Source organism: Juglans regia, chromosome 7 (genome assembly GCF_001411555.2).
Source record: "Juglans regia cultivar Chandler chromosome 7, Walnut 2.0, whole genome shotgun sequence".
Lineage (NCBI taxonomy): Eukaryota > Viridiplantae > Streptophyta > Magnoliopsida > Fagales > Juglandaceae > Juglans > Juglans regia.
The window spans coordinates 21,565,826-21,593,824 of record NC_049907.1 but is presented as its reverse complement, the minus strand read 5'-3'; the positions used below and the strand labels follow the sequence as shown (position 1 = coordinate 21,593,824).

The following is a 27,999-nucleotide window of genomic DNA, read 5'->3' as shown; positions in this document are numbered from 1 at the left end:
CTGAGATGCACGTAAGTTGGTAAATCAATTTTTTTTTTTTTATATTCATAATTATCTTTTTCTTGCTTGGATCCTAATTCTTCCATCAATGGAATAGTAGACAAACATTGAAACTACAATAAAGCTGGGTTGATAGCTAGAACACGGGATGGATATTCTTAAAAATCCAAAAAGAGGATGACAGGCTTCAATGCTAATTAAAAGGTTTGTTTATGCAGTTTCAACTTTACATACATGGGATGAATAAAAAGATCAAGATTAAGCTCTAAAATATTTAGAGGATTATATACTACAAAGTTGTTTAGTTTGTCTTTTAACATAAACAATATATGTTGTTCATCTTTTATCCAAGGAATTAAAAGTCTTCCAGACATTATAATAGGCTGAATACATGGTGGAATGGTCTCAATTTCATCTACATCAGACTGGCATTGTTAATCATTCTTTTGTCATGTCGTACATGATCCCATAGTAGCTGCAAAAGAACCAATTACTTTAGCAGGGGTTGGATCAGTGCTGAAAAACTTGGGGCTATTTTAGTGTAGCTTGCAGTACTTCTCCTTCATGGTCAGGGACAAAAACTCCAATTCCAGTTTTCCCAGTAGTCTTATCAATAATAGCCACATTACAGTTGTTAATGCCTAAATTTGCATAACAGATTGGAATAGGAGAAAGAATTATTCCCGATCCACTATGGTGATTCGGACTTCGATACGGTGCTCATCGCATTCATCGATGAAATAAATAGAAAACAAAAATAAATAAAAAGAGACACATAGATTTATGTAGTTCGACATAAAAGCCTATGTCTACAGGTTGTTTGGGGGCAAAATCTACCATGATTAATGATTTTACAATCTTTCATTGTCTCACATATCGTTTAATATAATGAATGAATTTAGTCTAGGCGTAAAGAAGTCATTCGGAGCATGTGGAGTGCATGTCCTTCATTTGTAGAGATCTCTTCCTTTTATAGAGATCTGTTTTCTTTCTTAGAGTGATAGAGTCTAACTTACCTTGTGAAGTATTTTCCTTTTAGGAGTCTAAACCAACTTCTTTTGGTTTATCTCTTCTTTGTCTTATATCTTCCCTGCCTTATCTCTTGACTTTATCTTTTCCCTTATTATTAGTGATAAGTTTTCAAATGGTTAGATCCAGTCACTTTAGTCCCTAACACCTTTTATCTTTCATCATCATCCAAGGCTGAGACACTTTCCACCTTAATTGATCCTCATCTAAGTCAGAAATAAGGTTTCCTTGAAAAACTTGTATTGCTCTTCTCAATGTTGGCATAAAGAGCCACTCTACATGGTAAGATCCTGAAGTTAAGGATTGTGATAGACTAATCTAGAAAAGCAGTAACTATCTAAATAATTACAGAGATTCTAGTCTATTATGTACAACTAACAACAAAGGAAAGAAATGAAGAAATGAAATAATCTTTAAGCATTAACAGAGGTACACTAACTTGGAAAGAATCACTCAAGAAATGTCAACACTTCCCCTCAAGTTGGTGCATAGATATCACTCATGTCCAACTTGTCAAGACAGTTGTTAAAAGCTTGGTTGGACACTGCCTTGGTCAGCACATCAGCAAGTTGGTCTTGAGACCGAACATGAGGAACTTCAATAAGTCTTGCTTCCAGCTTTTCCATGATAAAGTATCTATCAACCTCAACGTGTTTAGTTCGATCATGTTGGACTAAGTTGTGGGCAATATCACATGCTGCCTTGCTATCACAGTATAATTTCATAGGACTTGTCTGCTCAATGTGTAGCTCTTGCATCAGATTCTTGATCCATAATAATTCATGTACTGCCTTGGCCATTCCCTTGTACTCAGCTTCAGCCAACGATCTAGCCACTACTTCTTGTTTCTTACTTCTTCAAGTAACTAAATTTCCACCTACAAATGTAAAGTATCCAGGTGTAAATTGTCGATCCTCTATTGACCCAGCCCAATCAGCATCGGTATAACCTTCAATATTCAAGTTGCCTCCTTTTTTAAACAAAATTCTCTTTCCTGGAGATGATTTCAAGTAGCGCAAGATACGGGTGATATCATTCATATGTTCTTCACTTGGAGAGTGCATGAATTGACTAACCACACTTAGCACATAAGCTAAATCAGGTTTGGTATGGGAAAGATACATTAACCTCCCAACTAGTCTTTGATAACGTTCCTTGTTAGCATGGACTTGATCTGGATGTGTACCTAATTTCATATTTTCTTCTATGGGAGTACTGACTGAACTACATGCTGTCATACCAGTTTCCTTCAACAAATCCAAAACATATTTTCATTGAGACAGAAAAACTCCTTTCTTTGATCTTGACACTTCAATTCCAAGGAAGTATTTTAAGTAGCCGAGATCTTTCATTTCAAACTCTTCGGGCAAGATGACTTTGCAATGCTTTCTTCTCTTCAGGATCATTCCCAGTTACTATCATATCATCGACTTATACAATAAGAGCTGTGATTGTTTCTTTGTCAGATTTCAAGAAGAGAATATGATCTGAGTTGCTTTGCTTGTATCCAATAGACTTCATAAAGTTGGTGAACCTTTCAAACCACGCCCTCGGGGACTGCTTCAAACTGTATAGGGACTTCCCCAGTTTACAAACTTGTTTGCTTCCTTTGGTTTGCATAATGCATCCAGGAGGTAATTCCATATATACTTCTTCTTGGAGATTTCTGTGCAAAAATGCATTTTTTTTTACATCAAACTGGTATAAGGGCCAGTCAAGATTCACGGCCAAAGATAGTAGAATACGAACAATATTGATCTTGGCCATGGGTGCAAATGTCTCCATGTAATCAATCCCGTGGGTTTGAGTATATCCTTTGGCGACAAGTCTTGCTTTGAACCTTTCAATGGTACCATCGGCTTTGTATTTAATGGTAAATGCCCACCTGCATCCGATTGGTGTCTTTCCTACAAGTAAGTCGACAACTTCCCATGTTGAATTCTTTTGGAGGGACCTCATTTCTTCATTCATAGCTTGTCTCCACTTAGGATCTTTCAAGGCCCCATGCACACTACTAGGAATAGATATAGTAGATAATTGATTCACAAATGCTTCACTTTCCTTTGACAATCTATGGTAAGACACAAAGTTACTCATGTGATACTGATACTTAGAATTAATAAGGAGTTCATAGTTCACTCTAGGTTTTCCTCTTGTGGTTTGATGGGGTAGTAGTACCTTTAGGTGGGTTTCAGAAGTTACCTGAGGCTTAGACATGGACTCAGACTCAGGAAGCAATTGATCAATTGGTACATTATGAAGGGGGGAAGTAGTTAGCTAAGTTACTGGTTGCACCATTTCCATATGGTCTTGACTCCTTTCATCTTGTAAATTATGTTGCTCATTTGTGTTATATGGATGTTCATTGTTGTAATCCAAATACTCACCACTTGGACACTCAATTATTTCATCCAATTTGTCACCTATTTATAATATCCAAGGTGTCTAAATGATGATTAAGGGTCTGTAATTCAATTATGTTCTCCCTCTGAATTGAAGACTCAGGAGTAGAATAATACATGTTGTTCTCGTGAAATACAACATCAAGAGTGACATACAGTTTGCGAGAGGGAGGATGATAGCAGCGATAGCCTTTTTGATGTTGAGCATAACCAACAAAAACACACTTAAGAGCTCGAGGTTCCAATCTATTTCTCAATGGTTTATGAAGATGAACAAAGGCTACACACCCAAAAACTCTAGGTGACAGATTCAGCACAATAGGGGAACTCACAGCTTCATGAAGAACACTGGGCGACAGATTCAGCAGAATTTGTTTCAAATCTTGATTAACAAATTCTCCACCATTGTCATTGCGAAGGAGTTGTATTTTAGATTGATACTGAGTGGCTATCATTTTATGAAATTGTTTGAACAATGAACTAACTTCACTTTTAATTTCATTAAGCAAATCTAAGTCATACGGGTGTGATCATCAATAAAAGAAACAGACCACCGTTTATCACTAAGAGAGGGGTATTTATTGGACCCCAGACATCAGAGTGAATAATCATAAATAGTGTTGGACTTTTATTCATACTTATAGGAAATGGAACACGGTGGCTTTTAGCCAATTCACACACATCACACTTAAATTCTAAAACAGATGATTGAGTAAAGAGTTTTGGAAACAATTTCTTTAAATATCCAAAGGATGCGTGACCCAAACGTCTATGCCACAACCAAGTTTCAGAATCTGCAGATTTATTCATTGAGAAAGCTTGAGCTAACTGATGAGAACTTGCCGGCATTAAATCAAGGTAATAGAGCTTTCTCCTTCTAGTACCATACCCAATTGTCTTTCGAGTTCGGATGTCCTTAAGAACACAAAGGTTAGGCCAAAAAATCACAATACAATGCATAGTGAGAGTTATTTGAGCAACCAATAATAAATTATGATTGATGGTTGGAACAACTAGTACATTATCAAGACTCAGATTTTCAGTGAGTGTGATAGAACCTTCTCCAATAACAGGAGAGGGAGTACCATTTGCTGTGGATACTATATGCTGTTAAGATGGTTTCATAAATTGAATATGATGATTGTCAAAGGTCATGTGATCAGTAACCCCTTTATCAATTATCCATTCACTACTACTACTAGGAGCGGAAGTATGAATAACCTTACCAGATGTAGCAATTAAAGCTAAGGCATCCTCAAGAGTGTTGGTGGTGGAAGGTTCTACAACTGCAACTAAGGCATGATGATTTGGTTTAGAGTTCTGTTTGCAGGGTGCCTTGACAGGATCCCACCATTCTGGATACCCAACAAGTTCATAACATCGTGACTTAGTATGCCTAGTTCCACCACAGTGAGTACAAATGCGTTCTGATTTTGCTATTCCAATCTCATAGCTGCGATTATGAGATCCCGATGACCAATTTTGATCAGTGGTACGACCAGTTGATCGATCTGGTTTAGGCTTAGCTCGACGTGCCACCATTGCAGATGACTCAACATGATCAACTTCACCATTTAGTGTGGTTCTGCGAACAGAGTCACGATGTACGTAAGCATAGGCTTCTTCAAGATCTGGTATCGGGTCCTTCCTGAGAATCTCGCCTCGGACTTGTTCAAATTCTGCATCCAATCCATTCAAGAAAATGTGTACACGCAGTCTTTCAACTGATTTTCTATAGGCAATAATATCATCAGGATCTTTCATTACAATCTTATCACAATGATCCAATTCTTGGAAAATCTCCACACAATCACCATAATAGATTGATAAAGGGCGACCAGTCTGTTTGGTAGAGAAAGCTCTTTGATTCAGTGCAAAAAGTTGGGATTCATCTAATCCATCATAGAAAGCTTTGGCAAGAGCGCTCCAGATTTCATGTGCGGTACGTAGTCGAATATAGCACTTCATAATATCCAGCGACATAGAGGTTAGCAACCACCCCTTGACCTTTTGATTTTCAGCATACCACTTTGCATAGGAAGCATCAGTATCCTGTGGAAGTGGTGTTTTGCCTATAATATATTCAAGTTTCTCACGTCCTGCAATTTGCATCTCTATGATTTGGGACCATACATCGTAGTTAACTTCAGTAAGAATGATGATGGTTGTCAAACTAGAGTTTTCGGATTGAACATGAATAATTGGTGTCGATTCAGTTTTGTCATTCGACATGATGAAAAAGAAAAAAAAAATGAGAGTTCAGCAGTGATCGAAACCGCTCTAATACCAAGTCAGAAATAAGGTTTCTTTGAAAAACTTGTATTGCTCTTCTCAATGTTGGCATAAATAACCACTGTACATGGTAAGATCCTGAAGTTAATGATCGTGATAGACTAATCTAGGAAAGCAGTAACTACCTAAATCATTATAGAGATTCTAGTCTATTCTGTACAACTAACAACAAAGGAAAAAAAATGAAGAAAGAAAATAATCTTTGAGTATTAACAGAGATACACCAACTTGGAAAGAATCACTCAAGAAATGTCAACAATCTACAATCTGGTTTTGGTTGATTCTTAGATAAAGATTTAATGGCACTGGCCATGATCACTTGGCATGCATGCGGGATGAGTAAAATCCCTTTCATACATTAGTTTGTTTTTACTATGCCACAGATTTCTTGCTGTAACAAGCATTAACTCAAACTCTTCTTGATCCAGTGCCTTAACAAGCTCCCCCATATTCTTCACAGTTCATTTTTCATTTTCTGGATCTTCCTACAGCACAGCATCCTAACGTCTTTTGCAACCGGACATGCACAGCAGTTTGTTTTTCGCATAAATTCACTTCTGTTGGATGATGAGCACCTGTCTCACCTGCTTATTGTGATCTTTCCCAATACTTCTCTCTGAAGACGATGAGCACCTTTAACTAGAAAATCCTCCGTATCAGCCCAATCTTCACTGCTTAGGGTGATGAGAGACATTTTGCCTGTGTGATCAACTTGATGCCATTTGTTCATTAATATAACTTTCATATAAGTTAAAATTAATCTGTGTTTTTTTTGAGGGAGGTGTTTTCCAGGTTGAGAGTGATGTATATATTTATATAATATTAAATAATTAGAAATTATTTATTTATTATTATATGATATAATTAAATAATTAGAAATAATTTATTATATTTTATTTATAGACCTATCATTTAATATCAATGTTTTGAATACCGTACCGGACGCTGTACCGGTCAAAACATTGGAACGAAATATTTCGGGATAGCATTTCGGGATAACATTTCTGAATGGTTGATATATAAATAAATTATATATAAAAATTATATTTCAAAATAATAGTTTATATATAAATAAATTATATATAAATATATATATAAATTATAAATAGTTTAGTCTGAATTGAGGGTTAAAAAATAAACTTATAGTTTGAAAAAATGAAAAAAAAAATGGCCGAAATTTAGGCCGGTACGTCCGGTATGAAATGTATATAGTTCCTGTACCGGCCGGAAGGCTGGTATGAAAAATTTCGACCGTACCGGCCGGTACGGAACAAAATTCAAAACCTTGTTTAATATCATATCAAAAGATATTAAGAATGTAATAAAAATACGATAAATAAATTTAATTAAAAGATTTTTGTTGATGATTTTACGTTATTACCCTTATTATATATAAATATATATATATATTCCAACGCCCTTATTATAGTTTAAAAAAATACTTAAATAGTTTAAAAAAATGATAAAAGTAAAAAAAAAAAAAAAAATTAACTGATCGATAGAGGATGTAGAAGTCCTCTGTAGACGTAGCAACGACATTATATAAACCACGGCAGAACACATATGGGATGATATCGATGTAATGATGATGTGCCATCATTTTCACTTTTGATTTAAAAATAAATAAATTATAGGATAGAGTTGTTTGAGAATTGTTTTTTTTTTTTTTTTTTTGAAAAAAAGTTGTTTGAGAATTAAAAGAGAGAATCGTGACAGAATTTTGTGATTAAAGTGGTTTTTGAATTCAATAGCAGAAAAGAGATGTACCAAAGTATCTCCTGATTCTGGATATTGCATCTATTTCCGATAAAGCATAGTCCTTACACATTTAATCATTCGAGGACTATAAATGTGTAAAATAATTTTTTTTTTTTTTTAAAAAAAAGAAGAATAGGGAATGCTTGAAAAATGAAAAATGAGATTAAATAAGAATTTTATAAATAATAATAAAATAATTTGTAAATAATAGTGAGATAATTTGAGTTGAATATTTTATGAATTTTAGAAAAAGAAAGAGAAAATATTGAATAAAAATATTATAAAGTTAAAATATTATTATAATATAATTTTTTTAGTACTATTTTTGTCTAGAGATTTAAAAAAAGTTGAATTATTTTTTATTTTTTATTTGAAAGTTTGAGAAAGTTTTAATAATTAAATTGAAAAAATTGTAATGATTAGTTTGAAATTATTTGTGTATGTTTAGGAATGAGATGAAATGAGAATTTTAGGATGTAAACGTTTTCCAAACAAGCCCTAAGAGGTCTGGTTTAATTTCACAAATCTTTGAAATTATATATTCTCATTTCATTTCATTTCATTTTATCTCGTCTCAATATCCAAATACTATTTAAATACAAATATTTGTTTGATTCCATGAGATGTGTCAAGTTATAAAATTATTTTTATTATAAAATAGATCTAATGTATCATATAAAACTACGTCAATATGTGAATTTATTTTTATAATATCTTTTTGTGGCCATAGCACTTCTAAAGAAAATACACTTTTAAGTCTTTTTTTTTTTTTAATTTTCTTGGCACACTTTAAGTCTTTAACAAATACAAAAGCTATATCCCATGTGTTTGTGCTAATTATTTCAATTTTGTATTATTTTTTCAAAAACAATTATTAGATGATTATATAAAAAGTCTTAACGATGTAAAAGTGGATTCTTTGGTGATTTTAAAAAAATTATTTTTCCTTTATTTTTGTTGATAATTAGATTTTGATAAGATGTTTTAAGTTTAATTTGAGTGATTTTCAATAATCATTTTCGTTCCAAATTAGAGATTTAAAAGATATATACTTATCCATAACAATCAAATTTCGAATCTCTTATAGATAGAATATTTTTCGAAATTATCATAATCAAATTAATATTTATTAAACAATATTAAAACTCATTTTCATTATTAAGTTTAAAAAGGCATATAATCAAAATAAATATTTTTTTTTGCTGAATAATCAGACTGCATGCATTTCAATGAATCTCAAGACCAGGGTATTCACTATTCAAGTATTCAGCTCACACTCCTCAAAATGCTCAGCCTTTACATACATGCAATTTTGCATTAATTATATGAATGCATTGTCTCTGTCAAATCTATTATCGATTTATTTTGTTATAAAATCATATAATCAATATTCTTATAAGAATAATGATACATACAATCGTGAAATGCATAATATCGTACAGTCATTTTGAAAAAGAATAGAGTATACTCATAAAAAATTAATTTATTTTCTTGTGAGTCTCATATTTATTTATTTTTTTCAAAACGACTGCACGGCACTTGCACACTCACGACTACAAGTATCATTTTTCTTCTTATAAATTTGATGATATTATATTTAGAAAAGTGATATATACATAGATATCTCATAAGACTAAACTTATAAATTGATGTAATTTCATGTGATATGTTAGAATTTTATAAAATAAAAATAATTTTACAATCTGATATACTTAATCAAGTGATGTCGGTTTATAAATTTATTTTTATAAAAAAAATTTAATGAAAGTATTTATCTTATATTTATTATCTTCAGAAGATCTTATTTTAAAAAATAAAATTTATAGGGAGGGAGAGGATGGAAAAAATAAATAAAAGAAATTAAATTGCATGTGTATATATATAGTGGGAAATAAGTAAGAAGAGAAGGGTAAAAATGGGGAGAGAGGACAATGCCAATATTAATATGAGGCTTTGAAGAGAGAACGCGGGATGCGGAAACGCTCTTTTAAACTCTGGTTTTTTTGTTTTCCATTCGTTTCTGATCAGAGAGAGACTACAGAGGCTAATGCAACGGACTTTCCGTCTACTCTTTCGCTCTCTCTCTCTCTCTCTCTCTCTCTGTCTGTTTGTCTCTCTGTGAACGCAACCCAAAACCCATCAAACTTCTTCATCCAACATCACCATCCCAGAATTCAATCTCAAACCGAACAAAATACTTTCAGTTATTTGTTGCAATGACGAACCGGAGATTTTAACCTCCATTCCCATTTTGCAGGGTGCCAAGAAGGTTCAGTTCTGGTTTCATATGCATTGTTTCGATGTTTCCTTCTTTATTTCATTCTTAACTTCTTTTGTTATGCTTTTCCCCGTTTCTTTTTATGCTATACAACGCGTTGAGCTCAAAGAGTAATATCTTTGAGATTCATATGTGCACCTACGTTTGGCTTATATCAGATTTGATGGATGTAGGGACTTGGACCGGATTTCTTGGCCCTGCAAGAATTGGAAAAATATTATATTTTCTTCTCTATATATTTTTTTCTGGTCAATGGGGATATCATCTGACAATGTTCATGGACTTGTTCTGGCTGTCTCATCAAGCATTTTTATTGGCTGTAGCTTTATCATCAAGAAGAAAGGTCTTAAAAAAGCTGGGGATACAGGAACCAGAGCAGGTTCAATACCCTTCTGTTGTTTTTTTTTTTTTTGTCTGTTTCATTTGTTATTTGTAATGTATCATGTTTACGTTACCCAAAACTAGAATTGAAACGAATATATACTACATCCATGAGTACGCAGGTATGTGTGTAATTTTCTATGTTTTGTGGGCTTATATGCTCGATTTTGTTGACAATTGAATAAGTACTATTTGCCCGAGAAATGATGGATTTCGGTTGATTAGTCATCTGATTATTATTTAATGCTGGGCTCTAATATGATCAGGGTCGGGAGGGTATTCGTACCTGTATCAACCTTTGTGGTGGGCTGGAATGGTAACTAGTAAGTAATTCTTAAACTTGAATTTTGATCGGCCTTCCAATTTTCACTCATCAACAAACAAAGAAGAGAATATTTGTAATTTCTCTCCATTTATTTTTTTTCCCGGTATTTTTTTCTTGCTTTGTGTTTAAACACTTCATGAAATTAGATTCGTGTTTGAACACTTCATGAAATTGGATTCCAAATATTTGTAATTTTTATAGTAGGGAACATTCTCATCGACATAATAAAGGGCATGCCACTAGATGAAGCTGATTGGTGAACAGAGATAATGCTGTAATCTCAAGTAGTTGTCATTTAGTTTATTCTTATCACCACATTTTGATTTATTTATTTCGTTTTATGTCCTTTAAATGTTTGTCATCTAAAATCTTAGTTTGTCATGAGATATCGTAGCATAGACAATTCCAGCTGTTGCATTCAAAAGTTTGAGATGATAGCTATGGCTTTATAACTAGAGGGTTTGTCATAAAGGCCTATAGCTACACACACAGAAAAATTGAAGATGAAGTACAATAGTAGTGAAATATATTGAGATCTAGCCCCAAATACACTCAAAGCATTACTCCATTGAGCATCCTTTAATGTCAAAAACGATTAGCCTACTCCTCGACTAGGAGAATTACATTGGGCAGCCAAAACCCAATGACCCAAAGCCCTTATTTGAAGCCTGTAATTGGGCTAATGCCCTACTTTGGGGTTATCACCCTTTTATATAAGAATATGCTTGGTCCTGCGCACTAGATTTTTATTCAGATGTATAGCGCTCTGGTTATCCCAACATACAACAATCATTTCCTGTTTTAAACTATATTACAAAACAAATATCTCAATGATTATCTAGAAATAGCAGCTATAGGCTATAAATTGGCCTTCAGCTTTATCACCTTAGGAAACAGAGTAGAGTGGGTAGAGACACTAACTAGAACTGAGCAAGGCAACCAATAAGGTGACGAGCAATATGAACCACATCACTCTAAAACCATTTGGGAACCACATCACTCAAGTCACATAATAAATGATTTTTTATTTCTTTGTTTGGCCCCACTGTTTTGTTGTGGTGTGTGAAGACATTTATTATTTAAGTAACAGAGGAAGTAGATTCATATTTACTAGTAGGGTCCAATGCAAAATCTGAATTTGGCATTCAAATAAGTTTTTATTTCCTTTTTTTAAAAAAATGGAATGCACAAAAAGCTCAACTCATGACTTCATAAAAACAACCATGTCATGCGAGAACAGTTACCCACAAATGTCCTAAAATATGAGATTATTTTATTCAATATAGGTTGGTCCTCTTACATAGGACTGAATTAATGCAGAAGGATTGGAAGCACAATAATATTTACCAAGTTGTTAGCTTTCATAAGCTAGCAAGGACACTTGTCCAAGGTTCATAATATGACATTTCAAAATATGTAGGGAAGGTTGACTAAGACGCCAGTGCTACTCTAAACGATGATGATGAAGATGTGAGAGTTTGAACTACTGAAAGCTTATAATCAAGAAAATACAGGCCACCAACTTTATGCCCCGTACCAATCTTCTCATCTTGAGATAAAAAAAAAAAATACATAACGAGGGGTAAAAGCTCATTGAAGATTTTGTGTGATCTTGGAAATGGAGAAAAAGGCTGATGGGAAAATTAGGAAACCTATGAAATAGAAGATAAGAAAATGGAATCATTGAGCATTGTTGAGCTCATGTCTTGTAATTTTTGTTGGGGAACCATTAGACAAACTGGGAATATGTTCCTTGGCTCTTGAATTGATGATCCATGGATGTCGGGCAAATAGAAAGATCCCCATAATAATCCACCAAACATTTACTGCAACTAAAATGGGTGCAACCACTCCTAGTGTCACCCCGCACAAGCACCTTGGCAGGCACAGCTGCCGGGTCTTCTATTGGAAACAATGAGAGACGACTAAAAGAGACGACTAAAACAGATTTCTCACCATTATGATCAGAACTCAAATGAGACTGCAAACTAAGACATAGCAGACTTGGTGATAAACCGGTTGTGTTTCAATGTTTTGAAGAGAGGCTTGCGATGTCAGTGTTTGGAATTGCGTTAGACTGGTTTTTGTGAGGGGTTTGTCTGATTTGTCACTAGTCATCAACTGTGGACTGTGTGTATAATGAGAAGGATTTCGATTTAATGAATGGTATTTTATTTTAGTCCTCTTTTGTGAAGAATGGTCCATCTTGTTTAACTCGAACTTTGGATATTGATTTTGCACACATTAATATTTGCCAAGTAACATTACTAATGAGAAGCTTGGGGTAACTGAAAGATCTGGCTAATCTGCGCTTTAGATATCATAGTCAGCAATCAATTAAGATTGAGAACATAGGTACAGCATGTTACACTAAAATGCAGGGACTCTATGGGGGAAAGAGTAAATATTACAAATAGAAACATCAGTTGGCCTCTCAAGTAGTATAGAAGATAGAAATAGGTTGGCTACTTCTATTTGGATAATTTTGATAATTAAACAACCTGCTTAGGATACTTTGGATAATTTTTTTACATGAGTTTCTAGTTTTCTTTCTAAAGTGCGACTTTCTACCAAAAAGCCATCAGCCTGGATTTATATGTCTGTGCCATGATCAGCAGCATTAAGGTCTTCTTATGCTTGACTTCCAAAATCCAATATTTTTTTGCTTGGGGAAATGATTTCATCTGTGTTGCTACATATTTTAATGATGAGTTAAAAACCTAGAACATCACTCCTAAGTGTTTCTCTTGCATATGACCCATGTACTTGGGCTTTTGCTTATTCTTATGATCAATAAAATCTTATTTACCAATAAAAAAAATGATGACTTAAAAACCTTGTACAGTGATTGTAGGTGAGATAGCAAATTTCGCTGCTTATGCATATGCTCCTGCAATTCTTGTAACTCCATTGGGAGCTTTAAGTATCATCTTCAGGTATGCCTTATTTTATGTTTCGTTTAGTGCATTCAAGAGAAACTCTTGATTCTCTGCATATTTCCTTCTACTGTTTATGTGTTTGCATAGGTCTGCGTATGGCTGTAAAGAATACTAAGAAAATGTCACCATTCAGTGCAGTGCTAGCTCATTTTATTTTGGAGGAGAAACTGCATATTTTTGGCATGCTCGGATGTGTTCTCTGTGTGGTTGGTTCTGTAACTATTGTTTTGCATGCTCCTCAAGAGAGAATAATTCATTCTGTTAAGGAAGTGTGGTATCTTGCTACAGAGCCAGGTATGTGAAAAGTGATACTTCAATTGTTTCGTTTCAATATTTTCAGATTTTACCAAAGTAAATTTAAGGATGATTTTTCTAATCTATTGGATATGTTCTGTTTGGAGCCTTCTGGTTATTTTGCTTGTGTAGGTAGTGTGCATAAGTTCTGTAGAATGTTCTTTCCTCAGTATGTTGATATGTGCCTGCTGAAATTTGCTTATTGATGGCGTCTTGTTATTTTAAAGGGAGATGCTAAACTTCTTTGTCTGTTTTTTATAGGTTAAAATAACTTTATTATTGAGAATCAAATAGGTGTTGCCCAAGTACACAGGGAGTGTACAAAAGAAAACACCTACTAAATTCTATAAACCAGAAAAAGAAACAAGTAAATCATGAGCACTAGTTCCATCAAGTACAATTGCAGAAAACCAAAGCGATAAAGTGTGCACAAAAAGCCGTTGAAGTTTCCCCAAAGTGCGCTTCCTATCTTCAAAGCATCTAGAATTCCTTTCCAGCCAAATACACCACATAAGATGCAAAGGAATCATTCTCCAAACCGTGGCAACCAGGAGGCAACCTTGAAGATCCATTCCAACACGCTGGGAGATCCACCACCCTCCTCGGCATCACCTATGCAATACCTGATGTACTGAAACTCTCATCCCAAAGCACCCTAGCCAGCTCACAATGCAATAATAAATGATCCACAGATTCACCATTCTTCTTATACCTGTAGCATTGATCCTTGACAATAAGACCACACTTTCTCAGATTTTCCACACTAAAGATTTTACCAAGAGAGGCAGTCCAAATATAGAAAGCAACTTTGGAAGGCACCTTACTCTTCCAAATACACTTCCATGGAAAAGAAGTATGCCTCTGGGAGGTCAAGACCTTATAAAAAGATTGAACAGCGAACTTCTTGCTCCCATTAGGCTTCCAAATCATCCTATCCATCTCAAAACAGCCAATACTCACAGCATACAAGGACCTGAAAAGCTCAGAAAAAGAACCAATTTCCCAATCATAGGCATCTCTAGTAAGCCGAACGTTCCACTGATAAGAACCATTGGTGTTGACCAAAAGGTCCAACATTTAGGCCTCCTGATCAGAAGTTAAATGATAAAGGGAATGAAATGCCATCTTGAAAGCGAGATCACCACACCAAGTATCGTGCCAAAATCATTTTAGATCCCTCTCCAACCGCAAAACAAACATGACTAACAAAATTTTACCAGCCCTTCCTGATAATTTTCTATAAACCCACTCCATACGTGCCCCTAATCTCCTTAGAGCACCAGCCGTCAAGCACTTCCATACTTAAAGTCAATACTTCCCTCCAAAAAGAGTTCCTTTACAGGTGGTACCTCCACAACCATTTCCCAAGAAGAGTTTTGTTAAACATCCTCAAATTACAAACCCCTAATTAACCATTAGAAACTGGAGAGCAAACATTGTTCCAACTGACTAAATGGAACTTGGCCTCCTCCCCAATTCCAACCCACAAATCTTTTGCTGTTAAGACCATGATATCATTTGAATATTACATATTTAATAATTTAAAGTAATGGTGTCCTTTAAATTGCCATATACAGAATGGTAAGTACAAAACCAAATATATAAAGCACATGCAGAAGTTTAGGAATCCGCTAGTAAAGACAATGTAGTTCATCATAAATCAATATATTGACGGTTTGCTTAGGCCATGAGGCTTCCATAAAATTGAAATTCCAAGTTCTTTGTTTATGGATAAACGTATGAGTTGAAATTCCAAGTTCTTAATGTTGTCTTCAACAGCTGATTCTTAAACTTCTGCATGTGCTTTATATATTTTGTTTTGCGCTTACCCTTCTGTATATAGCTATTCAAGGAGCACCATCCAATGTAAAAGTTCTGTTGAAGTGCCCAGTTAATATTAAATAATCATTTGGGGTTTGTGCAATACCATATGATGCCATGACCGCTTTGGGTTCACTAAACTTACAACAATTTTTGTAATTAACAGGATTCATTGTCTACACATGCATAGTTGTGGTTGTGGTTGCTGTTCTCATTTTCTGGTACGTACCACGCTATGGGCAAACCCATTTGGTGGTGTACATTGGAATTTGCTCTCTCACGGGCTCTCTAACGGTCTGTTTATTATCTTTTGAAGCTCAGTACACAATTTGAGTTTGACCTCCTCCTAGTTCTGACATTCTTCCTTACTTGTCTGTAGGTTATGAGTGTGAAAGCAGTGGGGATTGCTTTAAAGCTTACATTTTCAGGAATGAATCAATTTATTTACTTCCAGACATGGTTTTTCACAATAGTTGTGATAGCATTTTGTCTTCTGCAGATCAACTACTTAAACATGGTAAACTTTCAAACCTTAATTGTCAAGGCATATACAATTAATTTAGATACCATATCTGCAATTAGTCTTCGAGATATAGCCAAAGAACTTCAGGATTGCTTGATCCTCAAAACCTAATATTAGCTGTTATCCAACCACTTCTCCAAGGTTCCTTTCCTTGGTGACTTCTATCATGCTTGAGTTATAAACTTATACCAAAAGATGTAAGATTCAAGTCAGTTAAAAGTTCTTTGTTTGTTTGGTGTTTAGGCTATGAACCATCTGTACTTCTATGCATAAGGCATGGCTGTTCAAAAACCTTTTATCCTTCCTTTTATGTTCTTCCTAAGTCAACAAAGCCTAAAAATATAATTTCCTTGCTGATTTCAGCTACCATTTGCCTACTTGCCCGGGATGTCTAAAAACTACATGTAACAACCCAAATTTACAGCTTCAAATTGTTTTATACATTTTTTCTTTGACTTAATACAACCTTGAATCTTTTATGATTTCCCATGTGAGAAATGAGAAATGATATTTTACCGTTTATCTTTTTCTGAGTTGAGTACTAATTGCTTCACCTTATTAAATGTGAGAAGTGAGGTATGAAAGTAAACAAAAAAAAAACAATCATTTTCGACAAACTTTTGGAAACTTTAATTATGAAAGAAATAACAAATAAAAGAGAATACTAAGAATATCATTTGCCAAAAGATGCTTCAAGATAGTGAAACTGATTTTCTTTTTCAGCAAAATTTCTAACTTCGAATTCCTATACATCCTAAGTTCTCCATATATATATATATATATATATAACATATAATATATATTTTTAAATATTTACATATAAATGGGTCATATGGGTTGACTTGTGAACCCGTCGAGTCAACTCGAATCTGACCCAATTAATGGTGTGTCATATTTGGGTTGACCCAGATTGACCCAAACCCTATTATGCACAATCCTAACCCTATTATTCCATCTCGTATTTGTGTCGCCTTTATGGGTCGTGTCAAATATTGCCAACTCTAGATTTACTTTTATTGGGTCAACTTAAAAACAACCCGTTTAACCCGTTTCATATAAATGGATTGAGCTAACCTGTATATTTATTTTGATTCAATTAATATAATTTCATATAGAATACAAGGATAATTACATAAATCATTCACAATTACAACTAGATTCATGATAAAATATTTTATGATCAATATTCAAACCAATAAAATATAAGAAAATTATTTTTTCCAAAACAGTTTCATGTTAACAAAAAAGTTTATAATAGTTTGAGATATTAAGTAGTTAAATACTAATATTAATATTACATCCGAAAGAAACCATAGAGGCATATAAAACTAAACAATCATAGAACTTGAAAATATAATTTATTTGTGTTATACGGATTGATTGCGGATTTCGCTGGTTGACTCACAATTGACCTGCTTATTAATCCTGTCTTATCGAGTCAACTCGTTTTGATCCAAACCTATTTATATCAAATCCAAACCAGTTTATTTCGTGTCGTATTTATGTTTGGTTCACGAGTTGTGTTATATATTGCTACCCCTAAAGTCACATTTGGGCCCATACTCCAAAAGGACTAATTGATACAATTAGAACCCTTGGAATAATTATAAAGGGCAAGAATTTTTCCCTCCAAAGTAGTGTGGGATTCCATTCACCTCCATCCTATATGTAATCTGGAGTATTACAGTCTCCCCCCTTCAAATACATGGCGTCCTCATCAAGCCATCAAATCATCATTGACGGCACGACACAAGGACAAAGGGCAAGAACTATTTGTAATAGCCTAATGACGCCGAAGCAGATAAGAATTATTCCAATAGCTAGCTAAACAATAGAAGTTAGGGATTGAGATTGAGAAACGCAAACTACTCTGAGATAAACTTTGAGATTAGGGTTTCTTTAGAAAAATCGGAAAAAATAACCTTCTGCCATCTCAACATTATCAAACTCGGATTCTCCTGCATCACCTAAGGAAGGCCTAAGCCACATAAGGGCTTATACTCTAAAATGATTAGTCAATGATATAGTTGGAGCCCCTTATAATCATTGTAAAGGGCAATAATTCTTCCTCCCAAGTTGAGGGCTCCCATTCACAATGTTCCTATACACAATCTGGGACATGAAATTTGTAACAATTGTGCTCCTCTGGATGCTGCTTATCCTTGCAGGCCCTAGGGATGCATATTGAATCTGAAACTTCAAATCAGGGTGCCAAACCGAGGTTACATGAAAAAATGAGTGGTAGTTTGATAGTTTGAGAGGGTTAAAAGTAATCTTCCCTAGTTTTTCTTTTAGGAAGTGTCCAATGCTCTTGGTTTAAGAATATACTCTTTGGTTCTTTGAATAACAACTTCAGCATGCACTTCTTTCTTCCAAGATCATACCTAGAATTTATATGTTCATATTGTTCCCCACTAAAATCAATAATTTTTATTTTTAAATAAATAACTCAACAACCCTCAATTTAGGACATCACACTTTGAAGGACCTTATAATTTTCATTCCCACCCTTACTACCGAACTCTGGACAAAAATGTTAAAAATCATCGTGGCGTTCCAATGATCCATAGCCTGCATAACAAAATCAGAAAGAAGTAATACTTTTGTTTACAGTTTTTACTTTCGTTTCCCATTTTCATTTCTGAATGAAATTTTGCATTAATATTTTGCATTAGATGTTCATCCTTTAATCTACTTCAACTTTCTCTAATTATGCAATTAGGAGATGCTTAATATATACTTTGGATCCATCTTTGCAGGCTCTGGATACCTTTAACACTGCTGTTGTATCTCCAGTTTACTATGTCATGTTTACATCACTCACCATTTTTGCCAGTATGATCATGTTTAAGGTGATTTGATACTCAGCCTTCAATTATCCTTGGAATACTTGATGTTTCTTAAGCTATACCATTATTTTTAACGCTGTAGAACTATTAGAATTCATTTGGTAGTTTTATGCGAATAAAATGGTGCCCCTGTCATTTTGGCCAATGCATAGAAAGGTCGATATTTGCCATCCAGAATATGGCCCTCATGATTTATAACCATGACCATGACAGTACTAGAGTCACATAAGATTTCTTTAAATGATACTGTTTAAATGAATGCCGACTCAAATTTATGTGGATAGACATTATTGAAAAGTTTTTAGAGAAAATAATACAGCACTTATTATGTTGACTGTATATCCAAACATGGGAAAGTTTTAATTCTGCCAAACTGTTGTGGCCAATTATTGTCATGCAAGTCCTTCTGTCTTTGTTTTTGTCGGAATCTTCCATGGTGAAAAGCTTAATTTATTTCCTCCATGCAGTAATGCTTGGGAACAGCTTCTAAAATATTGTGCTCAGGGTACAGAAGATTGTGGGATTTAGGAATAAGTTACAGGAATCTGAAACTATTTTGCATGAACTTCAAATAATGCAGATGCATATCAAAGTAAAAAAGGAAGCTTGTGCTAAAATTCAGAAAATATTAAAATCCTAGTACTTGTTGGATGTGGAAATTCTAGTCCTTTTTTTCATAGGATCATAAATTCTTCAGGATTGTGAGTTCTAGTCGTTATCTGACTTTTGAATCCTAATTTATTTGGATATTTTTTTGTCTATAAGTAGATTTTACTTTCATACATTTTTGCATTGTACTTAAGTATTAATATAAGGTTTCATCAAGAAACACACAGACCAATGAGGGAAAAATATTATAGTGTTTTTTCTTGTTATTCTGTCGACATGGACAATCTTGCCTGACCCCATTAATTTATGGCGTTGCTTCTTGATTTCTTGTTGTTAGCAAGTTTTTTTTTTTCCGTATATGTACTTTTTGCTATGGTATTAGAGCACATGGTTATGTTGCTGTTGTCCACACAAGATTTACATCTTGATATTGTATTTGTGTAGTTTCAATGGCTGGTTCAATTTCTACAACGTTTGAGGTGCCTTTCTTTAGTGGTTCCAATTATGCTATGAGGAAGTTGAAGACGGATAGTTTTAGTCAAAGGAAATTGTACAATTGCAATTGAAGGGAAGGATAACAGGCACAAAAACATAAGTAACAAATTTGAGTAAAAGAACCAGTCGAATATGATTTGCTTCTAGCATTAGATGATTCTAGTATGTTCGAAGTGGTTGTGGAGTAGATAGCTAAAGTCATCTAGGATGATATACTTAAAGAAACATTGTATTTGCAAGCTGGTGCAGAGGGCATGCCCTCCGCACTGCCGGCATGGTAGGATTTAATTTGTAAGAGAATTTAATTTTTTTAACTTATCATGCAAATCAAGCTGAGAGCTCAGATAAACTAAGAGAACCACTATTTTCTTTGTTCCATGCCAGATTCATGGGATGGAGTATTATGTCCATGAGTAATACTACTGATTTCAGTTTTGAGTCTGTAGTTAATCAATTGCTCATTGAAGAGTTTTGCAGAAAAAATAGTTAGAATCTTGATGCCTCAATGACTTATAGAGGCAGACCTGTTACTGTTAGTAGAGTCCAGTGAAAATAGAAGAAATCATTCCAAGTCAAAGTTAAAATAGCAAGTAAAAAGACAGTGCTATAGATCTATGGTAAGCATGTGAAATCGTGTACTCCAGATGATGATAATGAGTATGAAATAGGTGGAATTGGTGATGTGAGAATCAGTATACCTGAGACTTTTGAGTATTACTTACATCATTATAGGTGTTCTTATATTCCTGGCTGCAAAATGCCTTCCGCCATTTGGAAAATTTGATGTAGTTGCAAACAATTTAGAGAAAATGATCTGTTTACAATTTTCAAAGGGGTGTTGGTTGCAGTGAAAGCACCGAAAGGAGTATCGCTAGGTGACATGCATTTTTTAGATAGAGATACCATGGTTGAACAGTAATACTGTGGTTGGTCATTTGCACTGATACTTGAGAATCTCATGTTAAATCCAGGTGTGGTTGGAGCTATTTTTAATTCGTTTATCAATAACTTCTATAGAAAGGTTTTGGTTTTATATGCTCAAAAGAAAATGTGACGTTTTTTCACATTTTAAGATACTTAATGCTTCGATAGATAACTGAACGAGGAAGAAGATCATGTGTCTGTTACTGATATTGAAATCGATATACACCAAGCAATATAAAAATGTTTTTGTAGTGGGGGTGCAATTTCAGGCAGCATGCAGTTCTCAGTGCAGCAATAATAAAATTTTGAGGCAGAATGTATGGATCTTACTAGAAGTGTTGCAGAAATTCTATGCTTAGGATATTAACGCAACTCTTTCATTGTTAATCACTCATCCACTATGGCACTTAGCCATGAAATGCCTATAAAAGTCTGGCCTAACTAGCCTTCTTCTTATTTCGTTCTATGGGCATTTGGTTGGCAAATGTTTTCATTCTGAAAGTCTAGATTTCTAAAGTGGATTCTATATCCAGATGGAACATATGGGGGTATAGAGTTTGAAATCCTATCTACCATAAGAAGTATCATCGGCTGAGATATTGTGTTTGATGAAGATCAGTTACGAAAGGAGCAATTGGTAATATGCTTGAAATAGAATATTTTATCATTTTCAAGATATGCCTATAAATCCTTCTAGGATTGTAAATCTTTTTAAGATTGTGAATCCTTGTCTAATTTGTGAACTTTATAAGTTTTTGTGTTGTACTCAAGAGCTAATTTAAGTTTTTAGAGAGAGTGAAATTCATTGTATTTTTTTCTTTTTAATTTTAGTGGAAATGAAACATCGTGCTTCTTGCCCCCGAAAATGCATGCAATCTTGTAGAATCATGATAAACTCTCTATCTTGCTTCTTGATTTTCTTCTCCTTTGCTATTACTTTCTTGTGCATGCTTGGTAGATTCTAACAAAAACGGTTTGGATTTCTTAATAGTTTTTCTACATTTAAGGTAATCTTGAGTGTTTATGGGATTTTCTTTTTGTTCATATGTTTTGTCTTAGATTTGTATGCATTTTACTGTTCATAATCTGGTTTCTCCTCTATTTTTTCAGGATTGGGACTCACAAGATGCATCACAGATTGCAACTGAGTTGTGTGGCTTTGTCACAATATTATCAGGGACATTTCTCCTTCACAAAACCAAGGATATGGGAAATAGTACAACTGTGCAGCCCCCTGTTTTTACAAGCCCAAGCCACCCCAGTTCAAACTCCAATTCCAGATAGACCCAAATATTGAAGTGTAAGCAGCACCATGGTCTTCTTTTAGCTATGTTCCCTCTGCAAAACACACTTTTTGGACTTGAATGAATCTTGATGTCAAACACGAGAATGAGGAATAGGTTTTTAGCAGAAGATGCTTCTTAAATTGTAATCAGTTTGTAAATCAGTTTGATACTTATCAAGACAGAAAAAAAAATACATGTAAAGCTTGTGACAGGCAACTTTATTTTTTTCTCCTCTCTTAGGAGAGGGGGCAGGGAGAAAAGGAAAAGAAAATATTCCTCTTGTCAATGGGAGAATGTGGTGATATTTTCTGAAGTTTTTTTGGGTCTTAGCAGCTTGGTTTGGATAGTGAAATCATCTCAACTCATATATCTCTTCTGATCATTACAACTTTCTTAAATTTCTAAACAAAATACAATAACAATTTAATATTTTCAAATTCTAAAATAAAAATAATATTTTATTCAATTTTCAATTTTCATCTCATCTCGTCCTATCTTAACTCACTTACAATTTCCTTGGAATTAGTATTTTGCCTTTTTATGTAGTCTTAGCATGTGATCTCTTTGGCAAAGATATGGCTGTTCATATTCATCAAGAGAAAAGAAAAAATGTTGACACTTCTAGTTGAGCTTTTACTAAAAAATTATGCGAGGAAATCGTCGCAAGAAGGGTAACGAATCACGATGCATACACAATTCTTTTTATAATCCTAATTTAAATAAAGGTCATTTTTATAAAATCATGACACTCCTATAAATATTTTACAATTTATTTTATAAAAAGGAAAAATATTTGTTGCAGCCTGACATCCTCAACACACCGTGTTGAGTTGAAGGAAAAAAAAAAAAAAAATTTGAAAGGTGTGCTGCGGATGTAGGCTGATGCCCAGCATTACTCTTATAAAAATACCCTCTATTCAAAACAAGACAACTTCGGGATATTACTGATGGAGTGAGTTTCTACCTAAACAACAATGAGCACTAGATACCGACCCTTCAGTAATACCGCAGCTTTGCTTCAATGGAAAATGTGGCAAGGAGAAACGATCAAACACCAGTCTTATTCTACTCAACTACATTTTTTGATAGAACAAATATAACATGTCTTTTACTTGATTAAGATTAAGTTTGAATGTTGAAGTGAGTTGAGTTGAGATGATAAAATATTATTAGAATTTTATTTTTTAATATTATTATTATTTTAGAATTTAAAAAAATTAAATTATTTATTATATTTTATATTAAAATTTAAAAAAATTATAATAATAAATTAAAATAAATTGAGATAAATTAATGATACAAACGAAGTCTAAATCTATAATAATTTGTCCTCCTTCTCGTCCTTGGTTAGGGGAAGTACTAAGATAGAAAGATAAAGTAGATTTTGGAGGATCTGCATCACCAATGCCCAAAAATAGCCAGAGACGATTGCACTGGCATGTGGACCCATGCGTCTTGCAAGACAGCACCATTTGATGTTAACTGACGGATCATTAGATAAGGATTGCATAGAGTGGCGCGCCAAGTCTTTTGATGTCAAAAGGTAATACATCGTTTGATTCTTCATATCTTATAAAAAATATTCTTATATCTTATAAAAAAATTATAAATATGAAGTATAAAAATAAATAATAATTAATGCATAATAATTTTAAAAAATATATAAACAGAGGGAGGGAGAAGAGGATTGGAGAACGAAGGCAGAATGCTCCTCTCCTGTGAGAAAGAAAGGAGTTTTGGGATCTGGGTTCTTTTATTTATTATTTATTTTTTGTGGGTTTGGTTGAGAGTATACCTAACCCTGTTTCAGCACACGTTTCTTCTTAGGACCTTTTGGATGTAGGTTAGTGTCTCTTATGCCAAACTGAAGTAGGACACAAGTAATATAGGAAGGACAGAAAAATACAGCTAGTTCTTAGGAAGAAATTCTTACTTTATTTTGGTAGACATAGACTTCTAAGAGAAATAAGATAATATTGAAGTGGACTTTTTGGTAGACTTTGGACCTCTAGTACGAGAATCTTTTGTTGTCTGCAATCTGCATCGACATATCTCTTTCAACCAGAAAGTGTCTCATAAAGTCTGAGTAATTTGAACCACCCAACTTTGACAGTAGCTTGAAGTGGAAAATACCTATTCTTGAGGTATTTTCAGAATAATTCTGAGTATTTCTGTGAGAATATTTCATTATTATTTATTAATATTCTATTATTATTTTTTATTATTTTTTCATTACTGTTTACAGAATACCCGTAAATACCTCACTATACAAACGTAGCCGTCTCGAACAGAAATCTCTCAAACATGTATAGCTCCCAAAACTTTCTAGGACATACCCAAATACTTTCAACCAAATTCCGATTGGAAGGCAATTTTCTTACAAATGGAGTAGGCACAAAACAGAATCATCACCTTCAAAGCTTCAAGAATTGCCAAATCTAGTTGACAATTTTTCAACCGATGATGGCTTTCAGCAGGCACAAACAGCAAGATAATCAAAGAAATGAGCAGATCACAACTTTCTTCCTGTTGTCCCAAACTCCTCCAAAATCTCTAAACTACAAACAGCAAGGCCAACAACCAAAGAGTAGGTGCTGAAGAGATCCATAATCTGCGTGGAAGAAGTTCATAATCATGCAAATAGCTAGTGCAAATTGATCAATTCCTGTGTCCAAAAATCCATTGACATCTTGTATCAATGAGTTATACGCACCCCATTAGGGGAAGAAAATGAGGTGCAAAGAGTAAAGAATAATTAATGATGCAGTGTTTTTGTCAGCCAAAACATTGCGTGAAAATTTTGTTTGATTTTGGTCAAGGAAGCCTGATTTAAGCACAAAAAATAAAAATAAAAACTAATTGCCGTGAGCAGCAGGATTCGAACCTGCGCGGGCAGAGCCCACATGATTTCTAGTCATGCCCGATAACCACTCCGGCATGCCCACTTCGATATGAATTTTAGATAATATTTATATATTATTGTTTTCATTCATTTGTTTAGAATCTGATGACTATTTAGACACTCTTGTGACTTTGGATTACCAAAACGGAAAAAGAGGAAATTTGGATAAAATATTCTGTGTATTTATGCCCCGTGTCCCATAAACAGTTTTATCTTATCTCATTATTATATTTTTTTTAAAATTTTCACACAAATTATAATAAATAATTCAATTTTTTTAAATCTCAAAACAATAATAATATTAAAAAATAATATTCTAACAATATTTTATTTAATTTTCATCTAAAATAATCACAATAATAAGAAATATTAAAAATATTGAAAGAGGTAAAGACATTGCAAATGTGCTAAATAAAATAAATAAGTATATATACTTTTTAATATTCTCATACTATAATCTCATTTTTTTATATTTTAATTTTTTTTATTTGGCTTATAAATCATTATTACATGTGTATAGGACATAATTGTATAACATTGTATGTGAAGTGATATTGTAAATTCATTTATGGTTATATTTAATATTTGAAATGAATAAAAAATATTAAAAAGTATAATATTTAAATGATATAGAGAAAAAATTGATAAGCTGATATATAATATATTGTAAAAATCAGTATGTAAAATAAAAAAAATAAATTTTAATGATGTATTTTAAATAATAGGATAAATAATCTATTGTGAATGCTCTAAACCTTCCTCTCAGTGAGTGGAAGGGAAGTGAGGTTCCATCCTCCATTGCCTTGCGACCTACTATTCCATTTCTAGTTTCCTAAATTGTGTCATTTTATAATGGTCAATGCAATGTTTTAAATCCCAATTAGGTGATTGTTTCAGATTAAGTATTGGAATTGAATATTTCAGTATCAATATGTTCTAATGTATCATTTCATGATATCTATGTAAATTGATAATTAAAAAAAGAAATACATGTATATGTAAGTGTATATCATGTATATATTTTTGTGTGAAATAATTGAAGATTTCTAAAATGAATATACGTTAAAAACATTAAAAATATAAAAGTAGAGATATTTATGTCAACTGAAAATATTAGAAAAATCATAAACTTAAGTTAAAACACAAAAAAAATAAATAAATAAATAAAAAGACGAGAGTATTAAAAATAATGAGATTAAAAAAAGAATGAGGGGACATATTAAGTTACAAAAATATTTAAATTATATAAATTCCTTTTAGATTTTATAATTATATAAAGAGTAATGTTACATATAGTCATAAAATGCGTAAATACCGTATAGTCGTTTTGAAAAAAAAAAGTGTCCACTATTAAAAAATTAATTTATTTTCATGTGAGTCTCATATTTATTCACTTTTTTCAAAACGACTACACAATACTTGCACACTCACGACTGTAAGTATCATTTCTCTTGTCATCTAGATTTAAAGTTTATAAAAATATTATCCAAACTCAAGAAAATTATAAAGTTGCCATTAAAACAGTCTGGAAAGCTCAAAATTGGCCAAAAGACCAAAATTTAAAATATAACAGAATGAGGATGAATAATATTCTGGATGGAACAAAAAATTCCTACCATCAAAATGGAACATAACTCAAAACTAAGGGTCAATGGCAAGATTTTAGCAGCCACGAGAGTAGCCAGGGCCAACTATTACAGAGATATAGGTCTCTCCAGTGCATGGCCAGTGGCCACTTCGCCCCTTTCATTTTTTAAATAATTTAATGTTTTAAAATTTTAATACAGATAATTATTTTTAAAAAATCACTCACATCTTAAATCCAAATATCCTGTAACGTATAGACTATAGAGTACTAAACAATGTTATTTATGGTTCATACTTCATCCATCTTAATGGATCAAATGAAATAAAGAAATATTATATAGAAACTGACAAAATTAATCCCCATTTAGATGTTGAGATGGTGTCAATCCCATCTAATCTCATTTTATCTAAACTCAACATCTAAATATTACTCAAATACAAACGCTTTTTAATTTCAAATTTTTAAATTTTTAATCTAATCATTAGTTAATCATTACAAATTTTATAAACTTTCAAACAAAATACAAAAAATAATTCAACTTTTTCAAATCTCAAAATAAAAATTATATTAAAAAATTATATTATGACAATATTTGAACTTTATAACATTTTTATTCAATTTTTTCTATTTCATTTCTAAAAAATCTCATAAAATATTTTAACTCAAATTAATTTACTATTATTTACAAGTTATTTCACTACTATTCACATATTTCTTATCTTATTTCGACATGTAAACGAGGTATTTCCTTGAGTTAGTTTGTAGGTTTAATAAGTAAAATTTTACATTTCTGACTTCAACTCCTGTTGATGTGTGTTTTGTAACCATCGGGCAACGACAACTCTCATGTACTTGTGAGGGAAGAGGAGGGTGGTCATGTCACCTCTGATGCCAAAGTCCGATTCTTCCTCAGGGTCTAGAAATAAGCAAGAAGATAGAGAAAGCTAAGAAGGAATACTCGGTGTGTAACCCCATTTCCGTTGCCAGCCTTCCTATATTTCTAGCTGATTTCTCGCGAAATCCCTCTATTGCTATAGTGATCGCACTTCTCTTGGACGGGGTGACGACGCATTTAATGTAGTCGTTCCTGTCGGCTATAGGAGCCCGACCTCGGGGCTGGCCACTCCGAACTGCATTCAATGTAGCTAATCATGCAGGGGACAAGATCCCAACCTTTCTGCCCCTCATCAATGTGTAGTGACTGGGAGAGTTACTGGGGGCTTCATCTCTTCTTGGGCTCTTGAGCCTTTCCCTGTCAAGAACCATGGGCCAGCGTGAGGGACCTGGGCCTAGCTCGGATGGAC

The 27,999-nt window shown here is 33.4% G+C and overlaps 1 protein-coding gene and 1 non-coding gene across 4 annotated transcripts; one reads left to right on the top strand and one right to left on the bottom strand.

Moving 5' to 3' along the window:
- Positions 1–9,495: 9,495 nt before the first annotated feature.
- LOC109008448 (probable magnesium transporter NIPA2) lies at positions 9,496–22,587 on the top strand. Of its 3 annotated transcripts, none has more exons than XM_018988541.2 (9): positions 9,496–9,750; positions 9,933–10,138; positions 10,407–10,463; positions 13,311–13,401; positions 13,538–13,698; positions 15,686–15,813; positions 15,899–16,036; positions 18,802–18,894; positions 22,030–22,587. In XM_018988541.2, the coding sequence occupies exons 2-9, from the start codon at positions 10,012–10,014 to the stop codon at positions 22,201–22,203; spliced, it is 969 nt and encodes a 322-aa protein (XP_018844086.1). In that variant the 5' UTR covers positions 9,496–9,750; positions 9,933–10,011; the 3' UTR covers positions 22,204–22,587. The 3 variants fall into 3 exon arrangements, with proteins under 3 accessions (XP_018844086.1, XP_035548257.1, XP_018844087.1); XM_035692364.1 differs by having other exon boundaries at positions 9,508–9,750; positions 13,320–13,401; positions 22,030–22,491; XM_018988542.2 differs by having other exon boundaries at positions 9,520–9,750; positions 10,083–10,138; positions 22,030–22,518.
- A 2,481-nt stretch (positions 22,588–25,068) lies between these two features.
- Positions 25,069–25,150, bottom strand: TRNAS-AGA. Its single transcript has one exon. It is a non-coding gene; the product is annotated as a tRNA-Ser (tRNA).
- Positions 25,151–27,999: the final 2,849 nt, after the last annotated feature.